At 47.4% G+C, this 25,381-nt stretch overlaps 1 protein-coding gene across 13 annotated transcripts in view; it reads right to left on the reverse strand.

Annotated features, from left to right (window-relative positions):
• Positions 1–2,982: 2,982 nt before the first annotated feature.
• The window catches only part of LOC115322567 (mitogen-activated protein kinase kinase kinase kinase 5), a 73,984-nt gene continuing 51,585 nt past the window's right edge, over positions 2,983–25,381 (reverse strand). Inside the window, exons 12-26 of one of the 13 annotated variants that reach the window (XM_029982924.4) lie at positions 25,259–25,297; positions 17,855–17,902; positions 16,426–16,459; positions 13,941–14,106; positions 11,801–11,988; positions 10,941–11,067; positions 10,277–10,356; positions 10,128–10,188; positions 9,549–9,817; positions 8,920–9,017; positions 7,855–8,024; positions 7,645–7,737; positions 7,415–7,541; positions 5,774–5,827; positions 2,983–5,636 (exon numbers count right to left, since the gene is read on the reverse strand). In XM_029982924.4, coding sequence (XP_029838784.3) covers positions 5,549–5,636; positions 5,774–5,827; positions 7,415–7,541; positions 7,645–7,737; positions 7,855–8,024; positions 8,920–9,017; positions 9,549–9,817; positions 10,128–10,188; positions 10,277–10,356; positions 10,941–11,067; positions 11,801–11,988; positions 13,941–14,106; positions 16,426–16,459; positions 17,855–17,902; positions 25,259–25,297 — 1,642 coding nt within the window. In that variant the 3' untranslated portion in view covers positions 2,983–5,548. Of the gene's footprint in view, positions 5,637–5,773; positions 5,828–7,414; positions 7,542–7,644; positions 7,738–7,854; positions 8,025–8,919; positions 9,018–9,548; positions 9,818–10,127; positions 10,189–10,276; positions 10,357–10,940; positions 11,068–11,800; positions 11,989–13,940; positions 14,107–16,425; positions 16,460–17,854; positions 17,903–25,258; positions 25,352–25,381 lie in introns of all 13 variants that reach the window. The other 12 variants (XM_029982922.4, XM_029982921.4, XM_029982926.4 and 9 more) reach the window with 12 other exon arrangements.

Raw genomic sequence — 25,381 nt, forward strand, 5'->3', positions numbered from 1 at the left:
GCCCAGAACAAGAATGCGGAGAAACTCCTGTTTCTGCTCTCACTCTGATAATAACAAGTATAACTTCCCGGGGAAGGTGCACGGTCTGGATGTAATGCAGTCAATTCGTGTGTTGATAACAGCAAATCGCAATAACCACACATGCTGCGCACAAAGCAGACGACGAGCAGATCACGTGACGTATTTCCTCGATTTGATCCGACGTTACCCCCCAATCGAGGAGGGTAGCGTGAGTAATTACTCCGGAGTAAACAATCCGCTTCTGGAACCCGAGTCCCGACGTCATCGAGTAAGCTCGAGTAAGTTTTGGAACGCCACGGTACAAAAACTTTACTCCGGAGTCGGATCGAGTAAATATTGGAACACAGCCTTCGAGGCCGCCGAGTGCGGATGGCACATTCGACTCTTTTCTACAGCGAATAAGCTTAATCAAACGAATCACACTTGAGATATTATGCAAATAAAGGATTGATTGAAATACTAATTAATATTCAACCAAATTTAGCTTTGTACTTTAACCTGAACCAGTGGCGTAGCCAGGAATCTTTTTCGGGGTGGGGTGGGGTGGGCCGAGGTGGCTGGGATGTTTAAGACTTGGGGTGCGGATGGGGAAGAGGGAGGGGGGGTCAAATGCGTTTTTGAGGGGGGGGGGGGGGGGGGACTGAAGCCCTTACCTCCCTGGCTATGCCCCTGGCCTGAACCCAGGTTTTCATACAACTGACACGGGACAACTTCGTACCGCATAAAATATTTAAAATTGCAATAAGTGTTTATGATTTTTTACTATTATTTAATCTTACAGCAGTCCTTACTGACGTTAATTCTGAGGTGCATGCGAGCTTGCAAGCAGGTGGCTTGAATACTGAACAAACTCCAACAAAAACCCACAAACTAAAAACAAAAAAACCCCACAAAATTTGGAGAGTTTGTGTCTTCGGAGGATTTCAGACCTTTTCACATGGAAGAGGTTCGGTTCCACATCAATTTCGAAGTTCAAGACCCAGATTTCTCTTTTCAGCATGCAATAAAGTGTCTCCCAGTGACGATTAAAGCAAGACGTGAAACATAGCATGAAACCACTGGATACCATCCTATCAATGTTATTACTCGCACATGCCGTCAAACGGAACAGCGCTTGTGTGTGTCTGCCCAAACAGAACAGTCAGAACAAATGAGATATCTCCCCAGAAGTCGCGTGATCGTAACAAGTCTGACGTGAAACTAGCTTCCTTACCTTAACGCCCAAGTTCGGGTCCATATCACGAGCGAATGACATTTTAGCGTACATACTTATTTGAGCGAATCAACATTTTAGTGAATAACAGGGGCACATGTCTACCCACCACCACCAAGCTGCGCTCACACTGCTCCGCGATGGCAGTTTGCAGCGGCTCATTACAAATATGTTAACTCACTTGGCCCACCTGTAAATGCCGCTTTGCAGCAACCGATTATTCGCTAAAGTGTCTTACGATGAAAAGTTTGCGTTCTCTAAAATGTTGTTCGACTAACTGCCACTCATCGCAGCAGTAGGTCGACGTTGTCACAATCACAATATCTCCACTCGACATCGAAAACACATGCTGCTTGTTCTTTTGCGGAGAACAGGCAGTGCAATCATACACACTGCAACAGTTTTGCCCCAGTCACAATATTTCTACTCCTCTTCGAAAGCATACTGCTCGCTTTTTCAAGGCACGATCGAGCATATGTGGCACCTTCACACCCACCATCAACTATGTCCGACAAGCATAGCGTAGTTTCGCTTTGGCCAGCTCGAACACTCACGGCAACGATGCACAGTTGACGAAGCGATGTTGTGCTCGCACACGCTCTCCTGAGCATGAAAAACACCAATTACGTGTCTCGGCCGATTTGTGGGCGTCTAACTTCGTTAAGTGTTGCAAGTGTACACAAGTTTCCACAGGGGCGTCAGGTAGGGCCACATAACTTTCGCCATGGAGGCCAAGTAAAACGAGATGCGGTGCTTTTTCTTGGCACCGTATGGTCCGAAAGCACCGATTGATCCATCTTACATCCGGTTTTCGATACTTTTTCCAATTTTCAGCTGAAAAAAACTTAAGAGACACACTCGTCATTTTTACTCAATCAAGCATACACAAGAAGCTGGTCAACTGCAAGTTATCTCGACCACAGGAAGTTCCACCAGCTGAACTGAGGGGCTCCTTATAACTGCAAGTTATTTTGGTCACAGGAAGTTCTGCCAGCTGAACTGAGGTGCCCCAAGTAGCATGTTTTTCAACATCCAAGCACTTCAATGCGACTCAGCTGCGAAGCGGCATGTATGGGTCGGTCAGGGGGGTTAACAGTTTTGTAATGAGCCGCCGCAGACTGTCTCTGCAAAGCGGTGGGAACGCAGGTGGGGGTGTGGGTTAACGCGCACCCCGGTGATACACGTGCGACGAAATGTCCCTACAACACGCAATTCGTGTACCGAGTGTCGATGAACTGATCGTGTCAACAAAACGCTCCATAAAAAGTGGTCCACAAAACAAGTTTCGACATAACGATAGGGACCCCAAGCACAAGCGCGTGGCTTCACTCAGCCCTCATTTGCGGGGAAGCGCGAATAATGTATCTACCACAAGTTTCAATATTTTTAACAAGCACACATTAATGCACAATAAAAAAGAAGATAATCATGCATTTCAATATTTAAAAAAGAAATGAATGCATGCCACTACCTACCAGTGCCGCCTAACACCCTCTCAAAAACATTTGCTTGCTTGAAGCTTCTGTGGACCGCCGAGCTGGAGATCGACCTGCAGCAGAACCACCGCCGCCGGGACACCGCCAAGATTGCGGCCAGCGACAGCGTGACGCTTTTTTGACGTCATCAAGAGAAAATCGATTGACCACTTTTTTTGAACGCGGTAAACACACCAGTCAGACACGCAATCCAGGCCCCACGTCCAAACCACAGCAGTGGGCGCAACGGTGCCCCGAGACGACTCCGCCCAATCCAAGAGGATAACTTTATTTCTTTCATTTTTTACAGTCGCCTTCCCGTTGGCATTTGACAAGCACGGAAACGGTAATCGTAATAAAAAGGGGTAATCCTAACATCACAGCTAGCGTTATACACAGGGGGCCTAAAGTCTCACACCCATCGGGAAGTCCACTCCGCGGGTACCTTGCTGACCACTGTACGAGAACAGAGACCGAGCAGCGGCAAGCGCCAACTAACGCTCCTCGCGAGGCAGCACCAATTTTGACGCCGCTTCGCCGCCGACTCAAAAGCGACCGAGCCACGCCAAGAGCCTAAATCGAAACGACGCTTCTCATTTCTCGTAAATAAAAACACCAGAAGCAATAAGATGTTATCCCTAATTTGGTCCAATCAGTTGTATCACACTTCGTCTCTACACCAAAAGCCAGTCACAAAAAAAAACACTCCTTTTTTTTTGTGCACATGCAAATTGTGCGTGCAATCAGAGGAAAAAAAAAAAAGGCTCGTTGTCAACGAATACATTCTTCTAAAACTTCGAAGCACACAACATATACAACAAACACTCTCCGGGCTCGTAAAATATAAACATGCCGTAAAAAAAAAAGGGAATTGTAAAATAACCCTCGAATGCAACGCTCGCTTGCATAGCTATCACACTGCGGCATTTTCTGGGCAAAAGAAAAAAACCTACTATCTTATTACAATATGTACACAATGCATCGGTCTTCAAACAGAAAAGCTTACGCAAGTGGCGTACACCTTTTTTTACACGTACAATCTACTACAGAGGTGCAGAAGTCGGTCATTGTTGTCGCACAGTTTTTCCCGGATTCTGCACAAAGCCGATTTGCCGTGTGCCTAGAAACGAGCAACTCGATATTTCCACACTAGCATTGCCGTTGCCCTCGCGCGACTTAAAACGCTATTAGCATTACCGATCTCTCAAAGGCTTTCACTACTCTACGTTAGCGGAAGAACCTTCGCGTCACATTTAACAAACGCTTTCGTCGCTCTACCACCACAAACTGCCGCCTAAAACGCCCAGACCTGGGAAAAGTATTGAACACGGTTAACACTGTAAATGTGTCCCTTGTATAAGGTAAGAGTCCTTTGCTGAGTATCTAAATAAACTGCTATCGTCAGTTTTTGCACTAGAGACACCCGAAAAATATACTTGGATTTCTCTCTCTCTTTTTTGTGCACATCTGATACCACCGGCGTGCCACGCGTTAAGGAATGCATTCTACTGCTAAGGCGACTTCGACTTGCCTTCAATATTTAAACTGTTGTTGTTCGACATTGTACTTTGAACTAACCAACGCACCCCAGCCGTAGATCAGCTCACTTGCCTTTGCCTCGACGTGGTTTCGGTTAATTTCATTCTGCATTCAATGCTGTTGCAACGTTCACTGGAGTGAAATCCCCGCAACACAGACTCGCAGTTTACACGTGGACTGGTCAACTTGTGGAGGAGCTCGTATCGGCAGGATTCACCGGGGGGAACCAATCGTGATTAGTTAACGAGTTCCAGTCGTGCAACAACAGCGTCTCCGTTTAAGCCAACGGCGCGACGACGCATTTATTCGGCTTCTAAGCGGCACTGGCCGTATAGTCCTTTCGACCCAACCCTCAACGCCAAGTTCCAAACTCCCGACGAAAGCACAACCTTCGGAGATTGTGGACCTCGGGCCATTTCTGAAGTAAAGCACAATGTGTGTTCGAACGAGCGGGAGAAAATCTTGCACGAGAAAGGAGAAAAAAAACATTGCTTTCCAACGTAAAAAGGAAAGCCCGAGCAATTTTTCCAGGGTCCCTCGATAAAAGTGAAAGAAATGACAATAACGTCTCTATTCACAGACAAACTGTACATCCCAACATTGAGTCGCACCAACAGCCTGTCACAATCTCCCAAACATTGCCATTTCTCACCAAAAATTTAATAAAAAAAAAAAGTCCAAGGTCACGACTTGCCAGTCAGCAAGCGTCAATCTAATTTCGAGACAAGAAAAAAAAAAAAAAAAATGCACACCTGCCACATTTTGTTGCTGCATCATGGACAAGTTTCACGGAAAAGCAACCGAAACAGACTGAACCTCACGCAACAGTAAGACGCAACTTGCAAAGTGGGGAGGAGACTACACGCACACGAAAAACGAGAGAAAGAATCGAAGTAACGCACGGGATTTGCCGCCCGGGAGGGGAGTCAAAGTCACCGCACACAAGTAGACACTGTTCGCTTATATACACAAATAAATATCGGGTGGTGAGGGAGGCCGCCACTGTACAGTCGGTAACAAAAAGACGTGCCGTTTTCCTTAAGAAAGTAAAAAAAAAAAGAAAGAAAAAAATGCACGAAGAACGGACCTCCTTCCGTCTCGAGTCTGGCGCACGTCGACTGGCCGTCATGAGTTCCGTACGACCAAAACGAAAATGTTTGTAGTTGGACTGCACGTCGCTTCGCAGTTTCCGTGCCTCGGTCCTGGTTTGCAGGTGACGGCGCGGGGCCGACGCAGACGACGACTGGAGGTCGAGCGAGGTTTGTGAGTCTCGTACCACGTCTCACTGTGCAGAACCACGTCAGTAGCTGTTTTCGTGTCCTGCCAAGATGTAGATATTGGACGGGCCGCTGGGCTCGTCCGTTGCTCGACTCTCCAACACGACGATCCTGCAAATGAAAGAATCGCCTCGCTGATCACGCGCCAATCGTACGACAGCCTTTTCTCGTCTGCGCCACTGCTACGATAGACGCCAAGCTAAGAAACTACGCTACAAAACCAAAGGAGAAACTAAAGTGTCCCTGACCTTTCAGCTTGCTCGCAGGTGGGGTCAGCCGCCGTGAACCCAAAATATTTCGCGCTGACGATGCAAAAGAGAGGAAAGGAGACACAGACTTAACCGAAACAGAAAAGGATCCTCCAAAGATTAGTCTTCGCCGTAACTAACCAAAAAAAACGAACGATAAAAATAAGCAACCTATACAACTTGCATGCTCAAGAGCTAGAGACATTTGCCAAATTATCCAGGCACCAAGAAGAATGCTGGAAACATAGGTACACCTTTTCTTAGTCTGTTTTTAGGGGCGAAGCTCCTTAGGGTCTAGCCTTGTCCATTCGTCCGGCGTCCGTGCTCACATCGATTGCACTGCCTCCGAGATCGGCCCACTTTTAAAAAAAAACAACGTACGCCCGCACGGGGGTTCAAACTCAGGACCGCTTGCTTACGAGGCAGACGTCTTAACCACTACGCTACACTCCAACGTTGCATGTAGCCGCTCAACGTCTATACAGGAGAGGGCGCTGCGGTCAAACGCGTATATAATCGCGTTAAACTTTGCATGCATTGGCTCAACTTTTATAGACGAGAGGGTGCTGCGGTCAAATGCTCAAATGCTTATATAACCACGATCCATACCACATTCTCTTTCTGACATGGACCGTTGACTTAAGCGGTGGAGATGCGTTCCCACGGCTTCTAGCGGATCCCAGCTGATCTGCTAGAAGAACCACTGGCTCTGCATTTCACTGACCATAAAGCAGTAATAATGAAGTCCAAACACAACCCAGAACTCAGCACTCAGCACTACCTATGAGCAATAAAAAAATATCAGCATCACCAGCACTACCTATGAACAATAAAATCGGTATCATCAGCACCACCAGAGCTTCGCCCCAATCAACATCATTCACCACGTGGAGATGCGGCCTCTTTTTTTGCTATAGATTTGCGACATGTGAAAGCATGGAAACTTGGTACCTTTGCTTCTGTAACCGTCTTTTATTTTTTTGTGCAAGTGCATTTCTGCAAAGATTTCTTAAAGGGTCACTAAAACACTTTCTGTGATAGTCTATTCATGGTCATAACTGAATACATGGGCACTAAGCATCCTAAAAAACCAAACATCACATTCATGCATGGCTAATTTCTTTACTAAAGTCGGTATCAAAGATCCCAGAACTATCACAGACACCAGAAGGTACCACCAAGTGAGGAGAAGGACACGTGAATGTAATGTTTGGTTTTTTAGGATGTCTAGAGCCCATAAATTGAGTTATAATTACGAATAGACTATCGCAGAAAGTGGTTTAGTGCCCCTTCAACTCATCCTGAACAAGGACCAGTAGCGTAAATTAAACTTATCTCTATGAAAAATTAGAATCAAATCGCTAAAATAAGGCATTGACAAATGCACGTGCACAGTGCCCCTTGTTGTAGAGTTTCGGATTAGAAAAGTTTCTGCCGCCAACGCCACCAAACGTGGCACATGAAAACACACGTGGTGTTCGGGTAATTAAATAAAACAAAAGGTCAATTCTCTCTCCCTGCTTGGGCAGAGAACTCGCATCTGTTCCGATTCTAACGACCACGTAAGAAAACCTCAATGGTAAACAAATAAGTCGGTGCCTCGTTTCACTACGAACGGAAAGACGAGGGATCGGCACGCACCTGTCGGAGCCGAGGACGCGGAAGGTGCGGGTGGTGTCGCAGATCTCCTGCACCACCTCGTTGTTGAGGAAGCTGCGCCCCTGCATGCCGTGCTGGTGGAACGCCAGAACGCTGTCCGGCAGGCACACTGGCGGGCAGGGAGACAGACGACGCGCAATCGATTATCGCGGCTCGACGTCGCCGCCTTAAACCGTGCTCCGAGTAGGGTGTGTGGGAACAAGAGAGCTCACCGATGTACTCCACCCTGAAGTCGAAGTGGAGCTCGGCAGGTTGGACTTCGCTGGGCTTCAGCTGCCCCTCAAGGTCCAACAACTTCACTTGATCTGCGCAGAAAAACGCGAGATCGCAGAGGCTCATCAGTTTTACTCAAAGGTATTTTGGGATGACTTTCTAGACTGAGAAAAGCAGAGTGCCCGCGCTGCGCCGCGGCCGCCACTCACTGTCGTAGCACACGAGGACGGTGTCCTTGTCGATCTGGGTGACGTGCACCACCCGCAGCAGCTCGTGGCGGGGAACCATTGTCTCCATGCCGTCCTGGTCTTCGTCCCCGAACCAGCATGCCGAAGAGTTCAGGTCGATCGTGTCCAGCCGCAGCTGGGCCCCGTCGTACCTGGAAACGAAAGAGAGAAAGCGTCCAGGGGGTTTGATTTTAGTCGAGGTGAGAGCAAGGCCGCTTCCGGCTGCTGATTGGACGTAATGCCACAAGCAGTAATCTAGGGAGATCACCAAAACAGAGTAAGTCGTGCCTGCTTGTAACGAAGTCGGTTATAACGAAATGGCGGCTATAGCAAAGCAATCGCAATTTCCCATTCTCGTCCACACTTTTTCAATGTACTATTCATGCCTGTTTTTAGTGAACGAAATTGAGCAGCCCTGCAGATATAACGAAAAAAAATTTTGTGACAATTTAAAAAATAATTGAATTCGGAAAGTTTATTAAGTAGCAGACCGCCGCAGTTTGTGGCCGCAGCCAAGCAGTCACCCAGAACAGGCTGCAGACCGTTGCAGTTTGCAGCCGTGGTTGAGCAGTCACCCAGAACAGGCCGCAGACGTGTCACAAAGGCCACGGCGGCAGCGTTTGCATCACCGTCTGCTCCCCATTCCTTAACTGGGAAGCGGCCTCTTAGCATTGCACGCGGAGAAGCCGTCGTGGCATGCCGATAGGTGTGTTTGAAGCGCCAGCGACGACGATGGAGATGACTAAGACAGCCAAGATTTAAGAGAGGGAGAGACTCCAACCATGGAGTGCATATGCAATTTAATAGTAAACACCTCCTGTGCAGAATGGCACAAGTGTTCCTGTGCAAATTGTATGTTTTTTTGTGCGCTGTAATATCGGAAATATGAACATAAAAATTACGCTAATTCTTTTTTTTTTCTTTTTTGCAAAGGCTTTTTTTTTTGTGACATGCATGTCACATGCAGTATCAAAAAGAAATGTTTTTTTTGTGAGTTTAAAGTTTCTTCTAAAATTGCTTGCTGAAAAAATGTGACGGGGCACTCACCCTTTCCGGACGCCGACGCACAGAACGGGGTACTCCAGGTCGGGAGTGATGATCATCTCGAAGATGCTGAGTCTCGACGGCACCATGCACTCGAAGTGCTGCAGTAGAAGAAACCAGTCACACGCAACTCACTACGTATGGCACGCACGCAGAAGTGGAACGAGCGCAAACGCATTCCGGTAAAGGCGGATGCAGCGGGGCTGCACCTCACCATACGTTCTAGCCTGCCTGCATGCGACGGAGTGAGCAAACGTGTGAGATGAGAACGTCTGTGAGTAAACATAAGGATGGCTGCAGCAGCTTGCATCTCACTGTACGTTCCAACATCTGTGTGCGCATGTGCGAGTATGTGGGCGATTAAATCTGCGGGTGAGGGAGTGAGAGAATGTCGGATGCATGTATGAATGCGGAGAGGCTGCATTTAAAAGCACATACCAACATTCATGTGTAAATGTGCAAGACTGTCAATGAGTCAACGTGCGAGTGAGTGAACAGACATGCAAGTGTCAGCACGAGTGAATCAATGAAGGTGTGAGAGCGTCAGTGAGCAAACGTGCGAGTGAGCTAGGCAATGAAGGTGCAAGCGTCGGCTCGAGTGAACAAACAAATGTGTGGGTGAGTGAAGTCACCTTGAGCAGCATGAACTTGGACAGGGGGTTGTACCACTGCATGAGGAAGACGCCCAGGGGGCAGACCCCGCACAGGTACTTGTAGCCGTTGTAGGGGTTGCGCCCCACGCAGCAGCGCAGACAGCCCTTGGTGTCCGCCACCTTGGAGGTGGCCGCGTAGCGCCGGGGCACCAGCCTCTCGGGGATGCGGTTCACGGGCAGCGAGAAGCGCTGGCCCTGCCGGTTGTGCAGGGCCACCAGGTCGTGCCTGTACAGCTGCTGGCTCTTGCCTGCGCCCACGCCACCACACCCTTTTACGACCGCATGCGCTCTCAATTGCTCGTTAAATGCGCGGCACTTGTATGGCCAGCCTCCGTTTTTTTGCATCTGCAGCCTCGACGAAGACACCATGAAGTCACGCGACACTGTGAAACGTCGTACGGCATCATGACGTCACGCGGCACGTAACGTCATGATGTCGACCGTTGCTCTCATATTTGGTATGTCCGTCCGACAGGTCTTTGACCTGCCACTCCCTCTACAACCCCATCCAGAATCTCCAGTGCCATCAAATCAACACAGGGGGGGGGGGGCACAAACCAGAGAGAGACATCAGGACGTCCTTGACGACAAACATCCAGGACGTTCTCCTCGGGAAAATCTGCAAAGGAGCAAAAGTCCGACAAGTCGAGCGTCGACGGTGCAGACGAACGCGAGAAAGTTGCAGAGAAAGTCGAAGCCGCAATTACCTGGTCGACGCACGAGTCGTGGAGTTCGTTCAGGTTCAGAGTGTAGATGCCCTCTTCGCAACCAAACAGTATGTGTTGGTCTGCAGAGAAACGAAAAACCGTAAGAGCTCTTCCGTCAAACCCTCGAGTTGACTTTCAGGGCCAGGGCCACTCTCTAGAAAAAGAGTCTCAGTTCGGACCGGGTGAAAAAAAGCACAGCTGAGCAAGCGCACAAACAGAGTGGCAAGGGGAGCCGAGTCTCGGGCACTTGAACGCTCCAGGCTTGCCAGGCTTTCTTTCGCACCTTCTTAAGCCTGGTTCACACACTTGCAATCGCTTACGACCGTGTGCCTCAGAAACCCTTTAAACATCTTACGACAAAAGGAAACACTGGCGCCATCTATCGAGTAGCCGCGGAACACTCCGCATTTCTGTGCAAGTCCTATTTTTTTTTACACATCCTTCTTTCCTTTATAAACCACCATTTCTCGTAGATGGTATGGACATTTGATCTCGAAAATGTCGCAAAAGCTTCGCTCTAGTGAAATGCAGTTCCCAGACCATTTCACAGATGGCTGTACTCCCGTAGTAAAAGATCGCAAGAGCTCGGTCGTCAGCAAACGCAAGTGTGTGAACGATACGTGTGTGGCCCTGTGCCCGGAAGGAGGTGTGCGGTAGCGAGCACCTCTGGTTTCTGGGTGTATCCAGCTGGTGCTGCAGAGGATCTTGAGGGGGCAGCCATTGAACACCTTGGAGAAGCAGGCCCCCATGTGCACCTTCGGAGTCGGGGGAAGGCCGTTGCTCACGGGCTTCTGCAAGAGCAAGCCGCCAAATGACAGACTGTCTCAACAGAAGGCTCCGACAGTCGTGCCGTCAGCTCTACTGCTCTCAATTTGTGAAAAACACCGTGTGGAGAACGTAACTCGAGCAGCGAGCTGCTTGCGTAATTTGCTATCTTTGTGGCGTCGGCGTCGTTCCAACGCCTCCTCATGAGCGCAATTCGAAGGATTCACGCGCCGTTTTCACTTCTTTTCCCGATGCCACTCCCGTGCCCAATCCGTGTTCGGTCTTTGATGAGCCTCCTCAAATGCCGCAACCGAAAGTCGCATTCTTCAGACCTGGCACGAACCTTTCAAGGTCTGGCCGTACGGCTTGCAAGTTCGTCTGCTCGGACGGTCGTGCACAAGCGCCGGCACGACGGGGTCTCGGCTGCGGTCGCTGTTAAAGTGAAAACGGTAGGACGTCTCTTTCGAATGCTAGCCTCCAGTACGTCCTCGTGCAAGACCGAAAGACCTGAAGTTTTAACAAAGGACAACGACATCAACCCCTGCGAACGCTCCCACTAACGGGTGTCGCCGTAAAAAATAAACTCAAAGAAAAAACATTTTTGCAAGCATATGCAACTTTCGAGTGAACCGAACGCGAAAAATATGCACTTTCTGTAATGTTATCTGGAGAGAGTGAAAATCCCGTCGAGACGGAACTTCCGGAAGCGGGTGGGTGCCCGACAATAAATACGAGGAAACAAGAGATGGCGTCACGAACCAGGGGCGTGCTTGCGACCAGGTGCGTCCGCTTCTTCTCCTTCTTGCGGGGCGGGGCCTCGGGCCGGTATCCGCTCGAGTGCACGTTCTCTTGGCCGTCCTCCCTCGACCCGTGCTCCATCTCCGATAGCCCGTCCTCTTGTTTCTCCAGGGTTCCCGTGGGTGTCGGACTGTTCTCGTGGGCGTCTTCTGCCGGATGGATAAAAAAAAAATGCAATTAGAGACTTTCTTCTGTAATTTTTGCAACTGCTACTCTGTAACGTAAACACCTGAGACAGAAATATATCCGATAAGGTCAGGGGTGGATCCAGAACTCCGTTCTGGGGGGGGGGGGGGGGGGGGGAATTTTTAAGGATACTATTCTCCCATTCTCTCTTGTGCAAGGGGGGTACACCCATGTCAAATCGCCCTCCGCGAAGGGGGAGGGAAGGGGGGCCGCCGCCCCCGTCGCCCCCCCCCCCTTAGATCTGCCACTGGATCAGGTGGAACTACAGTAACAAAAAGAAAAAAACTCGGACGAAAGCTCTAGAAATCTGACCCAATGTTTCCAAACCTGCTCGGTTTCTTCTTCAGGGGTGACTGAATCGCACCGGGCAGCAGCACGGGGCAGCAGCAGGTTCTGTCTTTTTTGTCAGCCAAGAACAACCCTTTTCTACGGAGGTTCTCGGCAGACGAAGACTACGGAAAAACCAAGCAGGTTTCAAAACATTGGGTTACTTTTTCGAGGCTTCGGTTGGAGTATTTTCTTTTGATTCAAACTGCTACTTTACAGTGTTTCAGCCGTAAAATGTTACCAGGAACATTCCCTTCCGTAGTATTATGGTATCTCCGTCGTAAAGTGCCATATTGGGAAATGTGATGTAAGCTGACGGTAAACAGCCTAAAGGTGAAGGGTCCCAGTGTGCTTGAGTAGACCGACATAAAGTACATGCTTGACAGAGAGAAAAAGCACATCTTGATCGCATCTGACAAACTCACAGACACAGAATACATTGCAAATGAGCTGGGCAAATGTCGTGTGTGTGTGCATGCGTGCGAGAAGTTATGTAACTCTGTGACATCACCCGACGTCATGGAGTCATGGGACAACTTGACGACGAAGCAATATGGCCCCTATTAGTCTATATATACCGCTTAAAGGGTAACCCCACTCAATTCCAGAAATGTCGGAATTGTGAGTAATTGTACATTAAGAAGCACTAATAAAAGGTACTACCCCATTCACTTTGCGAAAAATGGGATAGATTTTGTGAAATCTTACTTTAAACATGAACAGAAACCAAAACCAGAACTCTGACTCCGTCGGGCAACCTTGGCCTCAGGCCGCCAAAAACATGGCTAATACATGGTGCAAGTGGTCACGTGATCCTCTAAGCGACGACAGGCAGGATCGGAGCAAGCCACTGTTGGCACGGGCGTGTGCAAGGTGCAAGTATCGTCTGCACTGCAGTCTTCACCACTTCTGATATCTATGAGATCCGATGACGTCTGCACCACAACTGCAGCATTTGTCTGCGCACGTAGTGCGAACGAAACTCCGAGAAACGGTAATCACAAACGACGAGACGACGACAGCAGTTGTGACGCAGGAGACAGCGGGAAGGCCGAACGACTCCCAAGGCTAAGAGGTGCGCTGCGCAGGCGTGTTACGCCAATCACGTGGACACCGCTGAGCGCCGAGAGGAGATGCTGCAGCTGTCATTTGCTACGCTTGCCCGGACAAGTCCAAACAAACAAAAAGTATCAATGTCGACAATCTTTAGCTCAATGTTGGCTACGCCAACGTCACGGCCTCGACTGCGCCGTTGATTGCCCCTCAATTTGCCCGCTAGTGTCAGCCGATTTCGGCAACTTGGCGCCTTCCAAAGCCGTTCAAGGAACTTTCAGACAGAACTAGGTCGTAATAATTGACGTGTGGTCCTCCTGAGTCGTAGGTGACACTGAAGAGGAGTGCATCATTTTTCTTTTCTTTGAAGACAAAAATGAGGTGGAGTTGCCCTTCAAATGACCTTGACCCGCGAGTCAATCGAAGTGATGCTCGAGCATAATGTGGGGCTTTTCTCGTAAAACCCTGCCCTATTGTACATTCTGCGTTGGAATGCAAACTCCTGAGCCAAAGAGAGAAAGGTCCCGCTCCTCACCTGGGCCGTCTCCGAGTATGTCCGTCTCAAGCATGGCGTAGCTCGAGAGTGGCAGCATTCCGGAGCGGGGAGCTTCCAGTGTTCCGTCTCTGGACTGCGCGCCCTTCGGTCCGCTGGACGCCTTGCCGTGCCCGTTCTCGTGGAGGCGCAACGCCGGCCACAGACCCTGTGGGTGGGCGGAAAACGTGCGTGGGGCGATTACCCATTCGTCCGTTACGACAAAGTTTTGCCAGCTCGTTTACCCGATTCGAGTTTTCTTTCTCTGCCCGTGCCACAATGTTTTAGCGCAGAACGTGTTTTGTGGGTCGCCTTCTACGAGAAGATTGCCACAAATGAGCGTCACGAATGAGTGACATGCCGGGAGCATTACGCACGTTAAGGTTGTATATGAAGACGATATATAAGGTTGGAGCCCCAGCAGGGCTAGAACCTGGGTCGGTGCAGCGGTTGTCAGATGCTATAACCAGTGAGCTACTACAGCACAGCTGCTCTGGCAGGGTAAATTCGTTTATTTGAATGCAAACGTGCTGGCGGGAAAAGCAGGTTCTCGATGCACATAAAAAAAAACAAAAAAAAAAACAATAGAAGTAAGTAAAAATAAACAAATTCAAACAAATTAAAAGCAAAAATAACTAGAAATAAACAGATGAAAATAAACAAAAAATTAAGAGGGCAAAAAGATAATCAAATCATTGAAAATCTAGCACAAATTACACTTTGTGCTTCCTGGTCTTTGTCAGCATGATCAAGCCTAATTGTGTTTTCTTTTACTTTAATTTAATTTAATGCACAAGGTGGCTTGAATAGAGAAGATGGCGGTAAAACGAACCGAGGAAATCGGTGCCTCTGCGTAGAGTGGTTACATTTTCAGTTAAGGTGTATTTTGGTGGTGGATTTTACCTCGTGAACTTTCAAGGAGTAGCTCCGTACCCGCGAGAAATTACCTAGAATATGACTGTTGACCGGGTTGCCCCAGAGTCGTGCTGGTGGCGCCATTTCCCAACAGACGCAGCAAGCAGACGATGGCGTTACCCGCTTTTGAACAGGTAGCAACTGGTCCCATCAATGGAGACCCACACATCTCCTGGCTTCCCCACTTCTCTTCACCCCCAAAAAATAAACAAAACCGAGTGCTCGCTGCGCCTACCGGTGGATGGCGTCACAAGCACGACTCTCGAACGACTGTCATCTGCATCCAAGTTCGCCGTTAAAAACGTCACTCACGTTTTCTTATTTTTTGCAGGAACGGAGCTAGATTTAACGAGGTAAAACGCACCGCTAAAAGCACCCTTCACGAAATTTTGACCTCTCTACAGGGAGCAGCCGACTATACTGGCTCGCGTAACAGCCAGCCCTTCCACTTATGCTACCCTATATTCTACTTCCAACTTCAATTTATGTGCGACACTAGAAATTTCTATTCCAAGACGTGAATGTCTCGGAATGGGAATAGGAACGCATAGTAATCACGTTAGAAGAAAAGGGAATTGGCTTGCACGAGTATTGAAAAGGGTCATGTGAGACAACAGCAAAGTAGTACGTGCCCACGTCTTGGTAAACGCACCACAAAGCAAGTGCCAGCACCTTTTCTATAATGCATTTTGTACCTCCTTTCCCAAACAGGGCAGGCCAATCTCTCGGCTGCTCTGTCCCCACAAGGCACGGAGGAGGGTCTACAAAAGGAACATTCGATACCCACACTATTTTCCGTTATGGCAACCCTGGCTGTAAAGGCAACATTTGCAGAAGTGGCATTATTTTGTTCAAAAACATTTAACAAACTCGCTTTAGCATTTGGCATAAGGGCAACATTTGCTTTTGCGTTATAATTAAAACATTTCTTCCATCAACTATTTCTGTAATGGCAACATTCATTATAATGGCACCATCTGCCTTAATTTCAACGTTCACTGAAATGACAACCTTTCCCATAGCAGAAAGACTGTCCATAAAATTAACATTTCCCATATAAAACAAGCTAGACCAGTCAGTTTCCAAAAGAGAAACATGCATTGCATCCATTGTCATCAAGTAGACAACTGATTTATGAAATTGTAAATCAATTACAGATTTATGTCTTTTCTGCTGCTAGGCACTGAAAAGTGTCTGAACCAGGTCCAATAGACCTTTTGCTATATTACCCAAGCATCAAGGAGAATGCAAGGATTAGTGCTCCATGCGCCACACGTGCACGCCTTCCCTGTATTAAAGATTCAAAGTAAATAACCAAAATAAAGCATAGACGAACGCACGTGCAAGATGCCATTTGCTTTAGGTATTTGCTTTACAAAAATTACAACTGCTGACGCCAGCACGTGCGGCGCATGGAACACCAATCCCTGCATTCTCCTTGATGCTTGGGTAATCTAGCAATAGGTCTATAGCCCATTCTCCCCTTCCCAAGGTCATGCAGTGCCTGTGATAGACAAACTATAAAACATTCTGTAAACTTACAAAAACCATTATCATAAAAGCTACAACTCACAGAATTGTCCATCTTGTCCATTGGAAGTGTTGCCCTGCAAAACAAAAGTTTGACAAATTAAGAAAGAACAAATATTGTACACCAACAAAGGATGTGGGGGGGGGGGGGGGTAGCTGTAACACAGTGCTTGTCTCTACAATGTTTCCTACCCTTTTCTAAACTTCTAGTCTTTAAATCATGTCTTGCTCCTAACACTCTGAAGATTATTAAAAAAAAAATACTTTGTTTGAACAAAATGATTTTGCTACGGTAATTTGCCTTTAAAATAAGCCAGCATCAATCAGAAACACCTAAAAAACCCCTTTCTACGATCCCGCTACAACGAGCATCATGCCACGTTTGTCCTCGTCCGCCAATAGGTTGGAAGCAAGTTCTTTTTAAAGTTTCATCACGGGCCCACTAGAAATGTAAAAAGAAATCAAAGCAATAACAACAAGAAAAACTGATAGCTAACAGATAACTACAACCCCAAAACAAGAAAAAAAACAAAAAAACACCACTTTGCTTAGGCGCTAAAAGGGTAAGGTCAGAAATTTGGTCACTAGTGAGAACGCCGACCCTTCCGCCACCAAGCTTAAAAAAAAGAAAAAAAAAAAAAGAGAGAATAGTGTGTGTGAGGTGCAGTCAGCAGCCATTTGAAAACAACACAAAGCGGCAGAAAGCAGTCTGGAAACAACGAGAAGAAAGCAGGCACAACCGCTCCATTTCAGACCAAAGTACCACACTGCCACAGACAATGCAACAGGCTAATCGGACTAACAGACCCTCTAGATACCTGCGAGAGGCACAATAGAAACATGTCAGCCTCCGATGCGACTCTCATGTCTCGGTATTTTGGCGCCCACTACACCAACTACAGTCTACTCCAGTCGTCTCGCAAGAGGCGTTTGTAAACCTTTGCTTCAAGAAAAAACCACAACAAAACAAGGAGTGCAATTAAGCTTTAGAAACCCTAATGTTACCATATCAAAATGGTTACTAAAGACAGAAATAATAATGGAGTGGCTGTACACCTAGTTCCCCACGAATTACGCGGCGCATCGCCGTAACCTCAAGATAATCGCCGGTGGTACAGCGCTTTTGCGTGTCGGCGTTGTTCAAGCTGAAAAGCCAGAATATTCTCGCATGTTCAGGTAAAACTAAAAAAATAAAGTAAAAAAAAGATCTGGCGGCAGCATTTAGCGACAACATTATTAGAGCAACAGGCGCGCATGCCAACGCATTAAACGAGGGACGTTTTGTCCCCACAAAACGAGGCCTAAAAGAAAAGTCAGCCAACTGCGACACAAATGCAGACGTGGCGTTTCGAGACCAAAGCCAGCCCCAACACCGCCCCCCACACCCCGACAACCGGTGTCGAAGGGGAGTGCCGGGTGTTAGTGGATAGTGGGGTTAGTGCCGGCGGTCGGCGCGATGCAACGACGCTTACTGTTGCGAGTACTTGAGGTCCTGCTCGGACAACCTGTCAGGGTGACCCCTGGAAAATAATGCGGTTTGAGCACGACGTCAGAACCGGAGAATTTCCACAACATTCCCGTCTCTATTTTTTTTTTTTTTTTATTGCCGGAACAAAATGCAAACTTGCGTGTTCACAAGACAGAATGAAGCTGGTGACAAGAATTTGGTCTCAAACACAGCTAACGTCGTGTTTAGAAAAACAATGTAAGGTTTATACAAAACTTTTATAAACCATCTATAACTACACAGTATAGTTTTTGTCTACACGCGATCAATGACAACAAAAACTACAACGTGTCCTAAACGTCCGGACCACCATAAACCGAGCTGGGAAAAGTTTGGCACCACGACCCAGCGAACTGGAATGTCTGTGAAGGGGTGGTGTAGCTCATTTCATTATAAAAGTGTAACTCCACTCCCAAAGGAAATGGGAAAGACATACCCCACAATTTTTAATTGATGCACTCAGACAGTGTATTAGCACTCGTGTTGGGTGCTTCCATTGAGAGATGGTGCCACACGTCATTGAAAACGGATGGGCCAAATTTCCAAGCCAGGGGCAGCAAGAGCACTTACTTTTGTTTCTCTTAGTCTTAACCTTATTTAAATTTAAACACAATTTCTGGTACCTTCAAATTTATCGACTGTGGCCAGTGTGGCATCTTCTGTGTGGGCTCTCTCTAACGGTGAGATAGAGAATGGTAGACAACATGTGGCGCCATCCCTGCATAGGAGGACTTGACATTTGCAATAAGCTTGTTGTTCAAATTTCTCCAGATCTCGAGATATCCCCTCTTCATAAGAACAGAGCTACGCATAGAAAATTGAAAAGGTAAAATTGACTGCAAGAATGAATTTTTGCTGAACGCTGCAGCTTGCTAGGTGATGGCACCAATTTTCTGGCTCGTTTTTCGGCATTTGAAATGTTCAGGTTCTGCTGTACGTACAATACATCGTCTAGACACATTCTATACAGCGTATCTATCCATGTCACATTTTAAATAGCAAGTGTTGCCTCGTCCAACAATTTCCATAGTGAAATATGGTGCTAACATCAGTGTGCACACCCATAAATTGAATCTAGTAGCAACTTAAAAGATAAATTTCCATGGCAATACTCTCTTAAGGCAAACTACAGATGAGATGTTATAGATATTAACTATAATATGCCTTTTATAAAAAAAGAAAGAAGGTAAAGCTTACAAAAAAATTCACCTAATTCAACCAACATAGAAAACAATAGAGTGCACTTGTATTGGCAGGACACCTTTGACAAAGTAATGTATTCTACTGCAGCGATATAATATAACACACACAAGTATTACACTTCAACACACACAAAAAGGTTTGTCAAGGTTGCTAATCTATTGCAGCATGATTAGCAATACAGGTCTCAAATTAAATGTTGGGTGTTTCTGGGAGCCGGAGAAGTGCAAAAAAATTCATTGATCACTCAGTGCAATGCAAGATAAGGAGAAAAGCCCTTTGTACGGCACAACTTGCACCTGTCATGCCACCCCTTATACAGGGCATCACAAAAAAAAAAATGTACAGTTTTTTCTACCGTAAAACTCAACTAGGCATCGCCGAACGCTCATTCTCCGCCCAAAGGTAGCGCTGGAGGTCACAACCAGCTGCCAAAGTTTCAGCCCAATCCGATACCTTATTCAAAAGTTATAAGTGATTTTCTAAAAATTTAAATGGGAAAATGGCGGCCGACGGAGTTTTCGAACACATGGGGCTCTATGGCACCAGAAAGTGAAAACGGGCAAAAATGGGCTCCATTTTTCCATTGAAATTTTCAAAAAAATCACTTATAACTTTTGAGTAAGGTATCGTATCGGGCTGAAACTTTGGCATCTGGTTGTGACCTCTAGTGCTACCTTTGGCCGGAGAATGAGCGTTCGACGATGCCCAGTTTATTTTTGCGGTAAAAAAAACCCTGTGAATTTTTTTTGCGACACCCTGTACATGGCTTCCAGGTGACGTCATAGCACTACCCTGATAGCCATTCCCACTCGTTTTGGCCGACAAATTCGGTGGTGCAAAACTTAAGCTGCAGAAGGTAAGCATTCAGCAGCAGAGCCACCACAGCGACCGCTGACGTGACGTCGGTGCAAGCCACGTACGTGGACAGATTGGGAAACTCTATGCTAGGCACCACAAGATCCTGGTTATATCACCAGACACAAATCACAGACACAGGAGAAATGACTGTAGAAAAGCAGATGAAACTGCTACTGGCAACACTACACACTTGCCAGTCCTAACCTCTAACACAAGGCCACTACAACATCCAAAAGAAGGAAAGTGTGAGATTGGCAGAAAACTGTACCACACATACACTTTCGTCCCACAAAAAAAAACAGATGTAAAAAAAAAAAAAAAACAGTCTGATGATAGCCCAGGCATTGACTCCTTGTCTACTCATTTTTTCTTACAAAGAACGTACAGCAAAATTTTATTTTAAACGGGCAATTTGCATTAAAATCAGACAAAAACATTTCCTCGACTTCCAGGTGTCATATCTTGCTTTAAATTAAATCAGGACTTGTAGTTTGAGTCCCACTAACGTGCAGACGCCAATGTTGATGGAATGCTTGCAAGATTCACGTCATTTTCATCACTCTTGTCACTGCCCATCAAACTACTATCGTACGATTCCTAAAAACGAAAAGGCCAAAGGATCCATCATCACCTGTGCCCGAGCATAAATCCCATTCAAAAAGGATTAGTATCTCTTTGTCGGCTAAAGTGAACCTCCGCACCAAAGACATGTTGTTTTAGCGTAAACACTCACAATCGACTCCTTTTATTTTTCTTGGCTAAATGAAGCGTTCTTTCTCTGTCAAACGGCAAAACAAACGAACAAACTGCCCAAAGTACATGAAACAACGGGGACTGTTTCGCCATCTGCCAGAGTGCGTGCTAAACAGGTGCCAAAACCCAAGTAACACCCGTGGTCGGGCTTTATGGTCCGAATAAACGAGTGACAACCGCCATTAGTAGGGAAAGGGTTAAACATACTAGAAGTAGTCTGTGCCCTTTTAATATAGAAAACTTTGAATAAAACAGAAAGAAAAACTGGCTAACAACAGGGAGCAATACCCTGCCAGGCTCACAAGTTAGCAGAGAGTTTTTGCTAAATCGTTTTTGCCCACCAATTATGATGTTTGAAGCATGCACAAAGACATTGGTGGAGTATCGGGTATTGTTACTGGAGTTATTAACAAATCTACTAAAATAGCGTACAAATCACGGAAGCTTTTAAAATCATCACGAGGCGGTCAACGCGGGACTTCTGCGAAGATGGGCCCAAGTTCACGTAAAAGGCACCGCCCTAAAGCATCGAGTTCATTTCGATTAGACACAATGAGAATGGGAATACCTGCCACGACTAGTCGTAGTAGCACAGAGAGGAAACATGACACCTTGGCAGTACGCTCCTTCAGAATGCTGCAGCTATAACACACCGCGCGGAAGGAACGACAGGCGGCGCCGATTGTGTCGACAGACTCGCGAGGGCTCACCGAACAGCCACGCGGCCTTTAAAGAAACAGCTGTGAAAAGCGCAAACCTAGATGGGATCCAGAATGTCAATGAAAGGCTGAAGAAAAACAATAAAAGCGAACAGAAAATGCCACTGTGCTCGAGTGTGATTAAGGGCATGAGGAGTGATTCGACAGCTAAAAAGAAAAAAGAAACCGACACAGCTGTTTTCAGATGCAACGAAGAGAAGAGCCGTGTCACTGCGAATAACAATGGGTGGCGAGGGGAAGCGGTATGGCGCTACATTAAAAAAAAACGAAAGAATATGCCGAAAAAAAGAAAGAAAGAAAGAGGTGCTACATTGAAAGAATCACGTCGTGAATCTTCTTACGGACAACCGTTTTGTGGACTTCACAGCAACGGCATAGCCGGGGGGGGGGGGGGGGGGGGGGGGGCCTATGGGATTTCAGCTTCTTTCTGAAACGAAATCCGGCCGTCCCTATAATATACACATGCATCTCGCATCCCCTCCCTCCCCTCTACACCTCAGGTCTTGGACATCCAGCCACCTCAGCCCCTACCCCCGAAAAATATTCCTAGCTATGCCACTGCCTAGCAATGGCCATTCCGTTGTCGTATGTCCAGCACCTATTTTCTGCATTAATGATTTTAATTGAGCTTTATACCGATTATACTATTATGATCGACCACCATGAAACTCTCATTGCACTTTTGACAATCGTTGCCTCTAAATTACGACAAATTACAATGCTGTCATATTTATAACCATACGTCGCTATTGTCTGGTTGCAGCGGATGACGTCAGCAACGTTTCTTTTCGGCGTGCCTCAACGGCACACTTTCTGGGAGCCATTTGGCCGCCCTGTCGTGGTCCCGCCGTTCCGTCTTTCGCGTCACAACAGCCGCCGTCGTCTCTCCGTTTGTGATTATTGCCTCTCGGAGTTTCGTCCACATACGGACACTACGTGCACAGACTTATGTCACAGTTGTTCAGACATCGTCGAATGTCGTAGATACCAAAACGTGGTAAAGAGTGCGGTGCAGACGAAACTTGTGCCTGGCACACGCCCGCCCCAATCTCGCCCGTCGTTGCGTAGAGGATCACGTGACATCTCATACTGTGTGATGGCGATGTTCTTGGCGGCCCGAGGCCTATGTTGCCGGACGGAGCCGAAGTTTCGGTTTCAATATGTGCTCGTGTTTAAAATTAATTTAAAAATATATATCCCATTTTCGCGAAGTAAATGACGTAGTGTCTTTTACTAGCGCTTTTTAATGCAAAATCACTCACTGCCCGAAATCTTCGGAATTGAGCAAAGTTGCCCTTTAAGAGCGAAATAAGTGAAGTACACAATAATAAAGTGTACCAGAGATCTAAAAAAAAAACAATGACAAAAAAACAATGACACAAATCTGCACATGCACTGAGACACCATGGCCTGTAACGGCACAGGAAATGGTGCTTTTAAGGGCTTGACAAGCTAGACATGTAATGCATACTATATGTCACACACCTTTCGAGTTTACACTGACCCAAAGTAGACAATACAAAAGCATTTGGATGCTCTCAGATGGGTTATCTACAGTAGAAAGCACATGTAAACATAAAATGACATTGAAAGAAATAACAGAAAGCTAAAAATCCTGCAAAGCACATAGTACTGTAACTGCTCAAGCTCCTTCAAAGTCTGAACTCCTAACCAGTAAATCCCCTAAATTCGTTAAGGACCACGAAGGCAATTTCAAAACTTTTTAAAAGAAGGTGTTTTTGGATGCAGTGGGGCCCTAGCATGCCACTAAATTTTTTCTAAAACTCTGCAACTCATTTCTGGGCCTGCAAATAAATTTGCTAAACTGAAACAAACATTTGGCATTCTTTTTTTTTTTTTTTTGCCTCTGAAAAGGGAAGCAATGTCAAGGAGCACAGCTGGTTTTCGGTAGGATATAGTGGATGCTCAGCACGGTTACCGCAGTTGGATATAGTGCACGGCAGTCTGTGAGGGGGCGGTCAAATTAGCTGTTGTCGTACTCGTCAACTCGGAAGAAATGGATGACAACGCCGCTCTCGCAAACGAGATCGAGCTCCCGTTCGGCGACCTCAAGCCGATGGGACGGGAGATGCTTCTCAGGACGCGAAACTTTGGATTGGTGCTTCATGAGGGTGCCCCAGACTTGCCACCGACTCCTCGGTCGACGCCTCAGAGCGACTCTCTGCCCAACTCGCCAACGCCGCCACAATGCCTAGAGCGTGTCATGCGTTTGAACCAATTGCCCAACGAGGAGTCAGTTGTCGTCATACTTTGACGTCACGCAGCACTCCTTAGTTCACGTTTCTGCCACCGTCTCAAGGGGGGGGGGGCATCGTTCTTAAGGCGATTATTACTACAACTGTTTAACTCATTGGTGCGGCACCCAAACGTCTATTCGGGCTAGAACTTGGTCAATGGCGTACAAGACATGCCCCAATGCCCATTTCAATCTTCAAATAAAGCTTCCAAACTGCCTTCATGGTCCTTTTAAGCAAACTTTGCAAGGGTTTACAAACAGGAGCATAGAAATATCTATCTCACAGGAGCATGGAAATATCTATCTCAAACCCCATAAAACCTGACATCACGTGTGGAGCCGGCACACACTTAGTAAAAGATAACATAGAAAACAAGCTTTATGTGATAGGATGGCTACAGTCACCGACAGTTGTGACAATGCAGTGTGTGACGAGTTATTAAGACTCCGTAGCCAATAATATTACGACATCAGCCGATAAGAATGCTCAAGAATGAATCATTAAGCAACAAGTGCAAACATAATAAGCCCAACATTTCTGAGCGGTCAGTGAGTGTTAGGGCGATTGCTTCCTCCCGACACCAATAATAAAAAAATATGTTTTGTCAAATAAACCTGCAAGTTTTGTTTAAAAAAAAAAAAGATTAGTCTACTCGCGAGTAGAGGAAGAAGACGTTTCGTTGCGATGACCACCCTTGCCGGGAGAGAAATTTTCGGCGACCTGGGACAATTTCCTCGCAACACACTGCAGCAGCGCACCATGGTTCGCTCTACATGGCAGTCACTCCGGTAGAAAGAAGGTGTTCGTGGACAAAGAAGTCTGAGAGTGCGATACGGACAGAAAGAGAATGTCGCAATAGTAGGCGGAAAAGCGAGACACAGGAAGACAGACGTTACAGACATCCAGCAGTGCAGCAGACGCACAGAAGCCCAGCAGACGGGGAGCAGACGTGAATCGGACGCAGAGCAGACAAGGAGCAGACATGAATCGGACGCAGAGCAGACGAGAAGCAGACGTGAAGCGGACGGGGAGCAGACGCCAAACAGTGCGAGAGACGCATGGTGCCGTGACAGATGCACACGCAGCCAACGTCCGACACACATTGCGGTGCAGCAGATGCGCAGCAACGTGACAGACGCCCAGAGAGATCTGCTAACCGGCCCCGCGGAAAAAGGGGTGTGGGGCCGGGGGAACGCGACGGAAAGGGTGCAGCACTGCCACAGTGCCCAGCACACATCTCCAACCAGTGCGTTTACCGTCCTGTCCCGGCCGCCAGAGCCTCCGGGCACCGCCGAGTTACAGGGCGATACGCAGTGGAACGGGCGTCTTCTGCGTCCGTCTCCGCCACCGCGAGGACCGTGGTAAGCGACGGCACAATGTTTTTACGACGTCATGGGGCGGAAATCGAGGAACCACATTCGAGGACGCGGTAAGCGCACTGGTTTGAGACGCGTTCCGTGCACCGTCGGCAACGCTAGGCGTGCCCCCGAGTGCGCCGTCGTGCCTCTACAAATGGCCACCAGAATTAAGGAAAAAGGAGAACGGGGACTTTTTTTTTTCGTCCGCGGGGAGGCGTACCTGTGGCGCAGTTCTTCGTCCACAATCTCCAGAAGGCTCCTGAGGGCGGCACAAAATTTCGCTTCAGTGTCGTCCGCGCAAGCCCCTATGCTGCTGTCCCCAGAGAGGGAGAAGCGAGGGGGG

The sequence above is a fragment of the Ixodes scapularis genome, unplaced genomic scaffold, assembly GCF_016920785.2.
Source record: "Ixodes scapularis isolate PalLabHiFi unplaced genomic scaffold, ASM1692078v2 PGA_scaffold10__122_contigs__length_95168666, whole genome shotgun sequence".
Lineage (NCBI taxonomy): Eukaryota > Metazoa > Arthropoda > Arachnida > Ixodida > Ixodidae > Ixodes > Ixodes scapularis.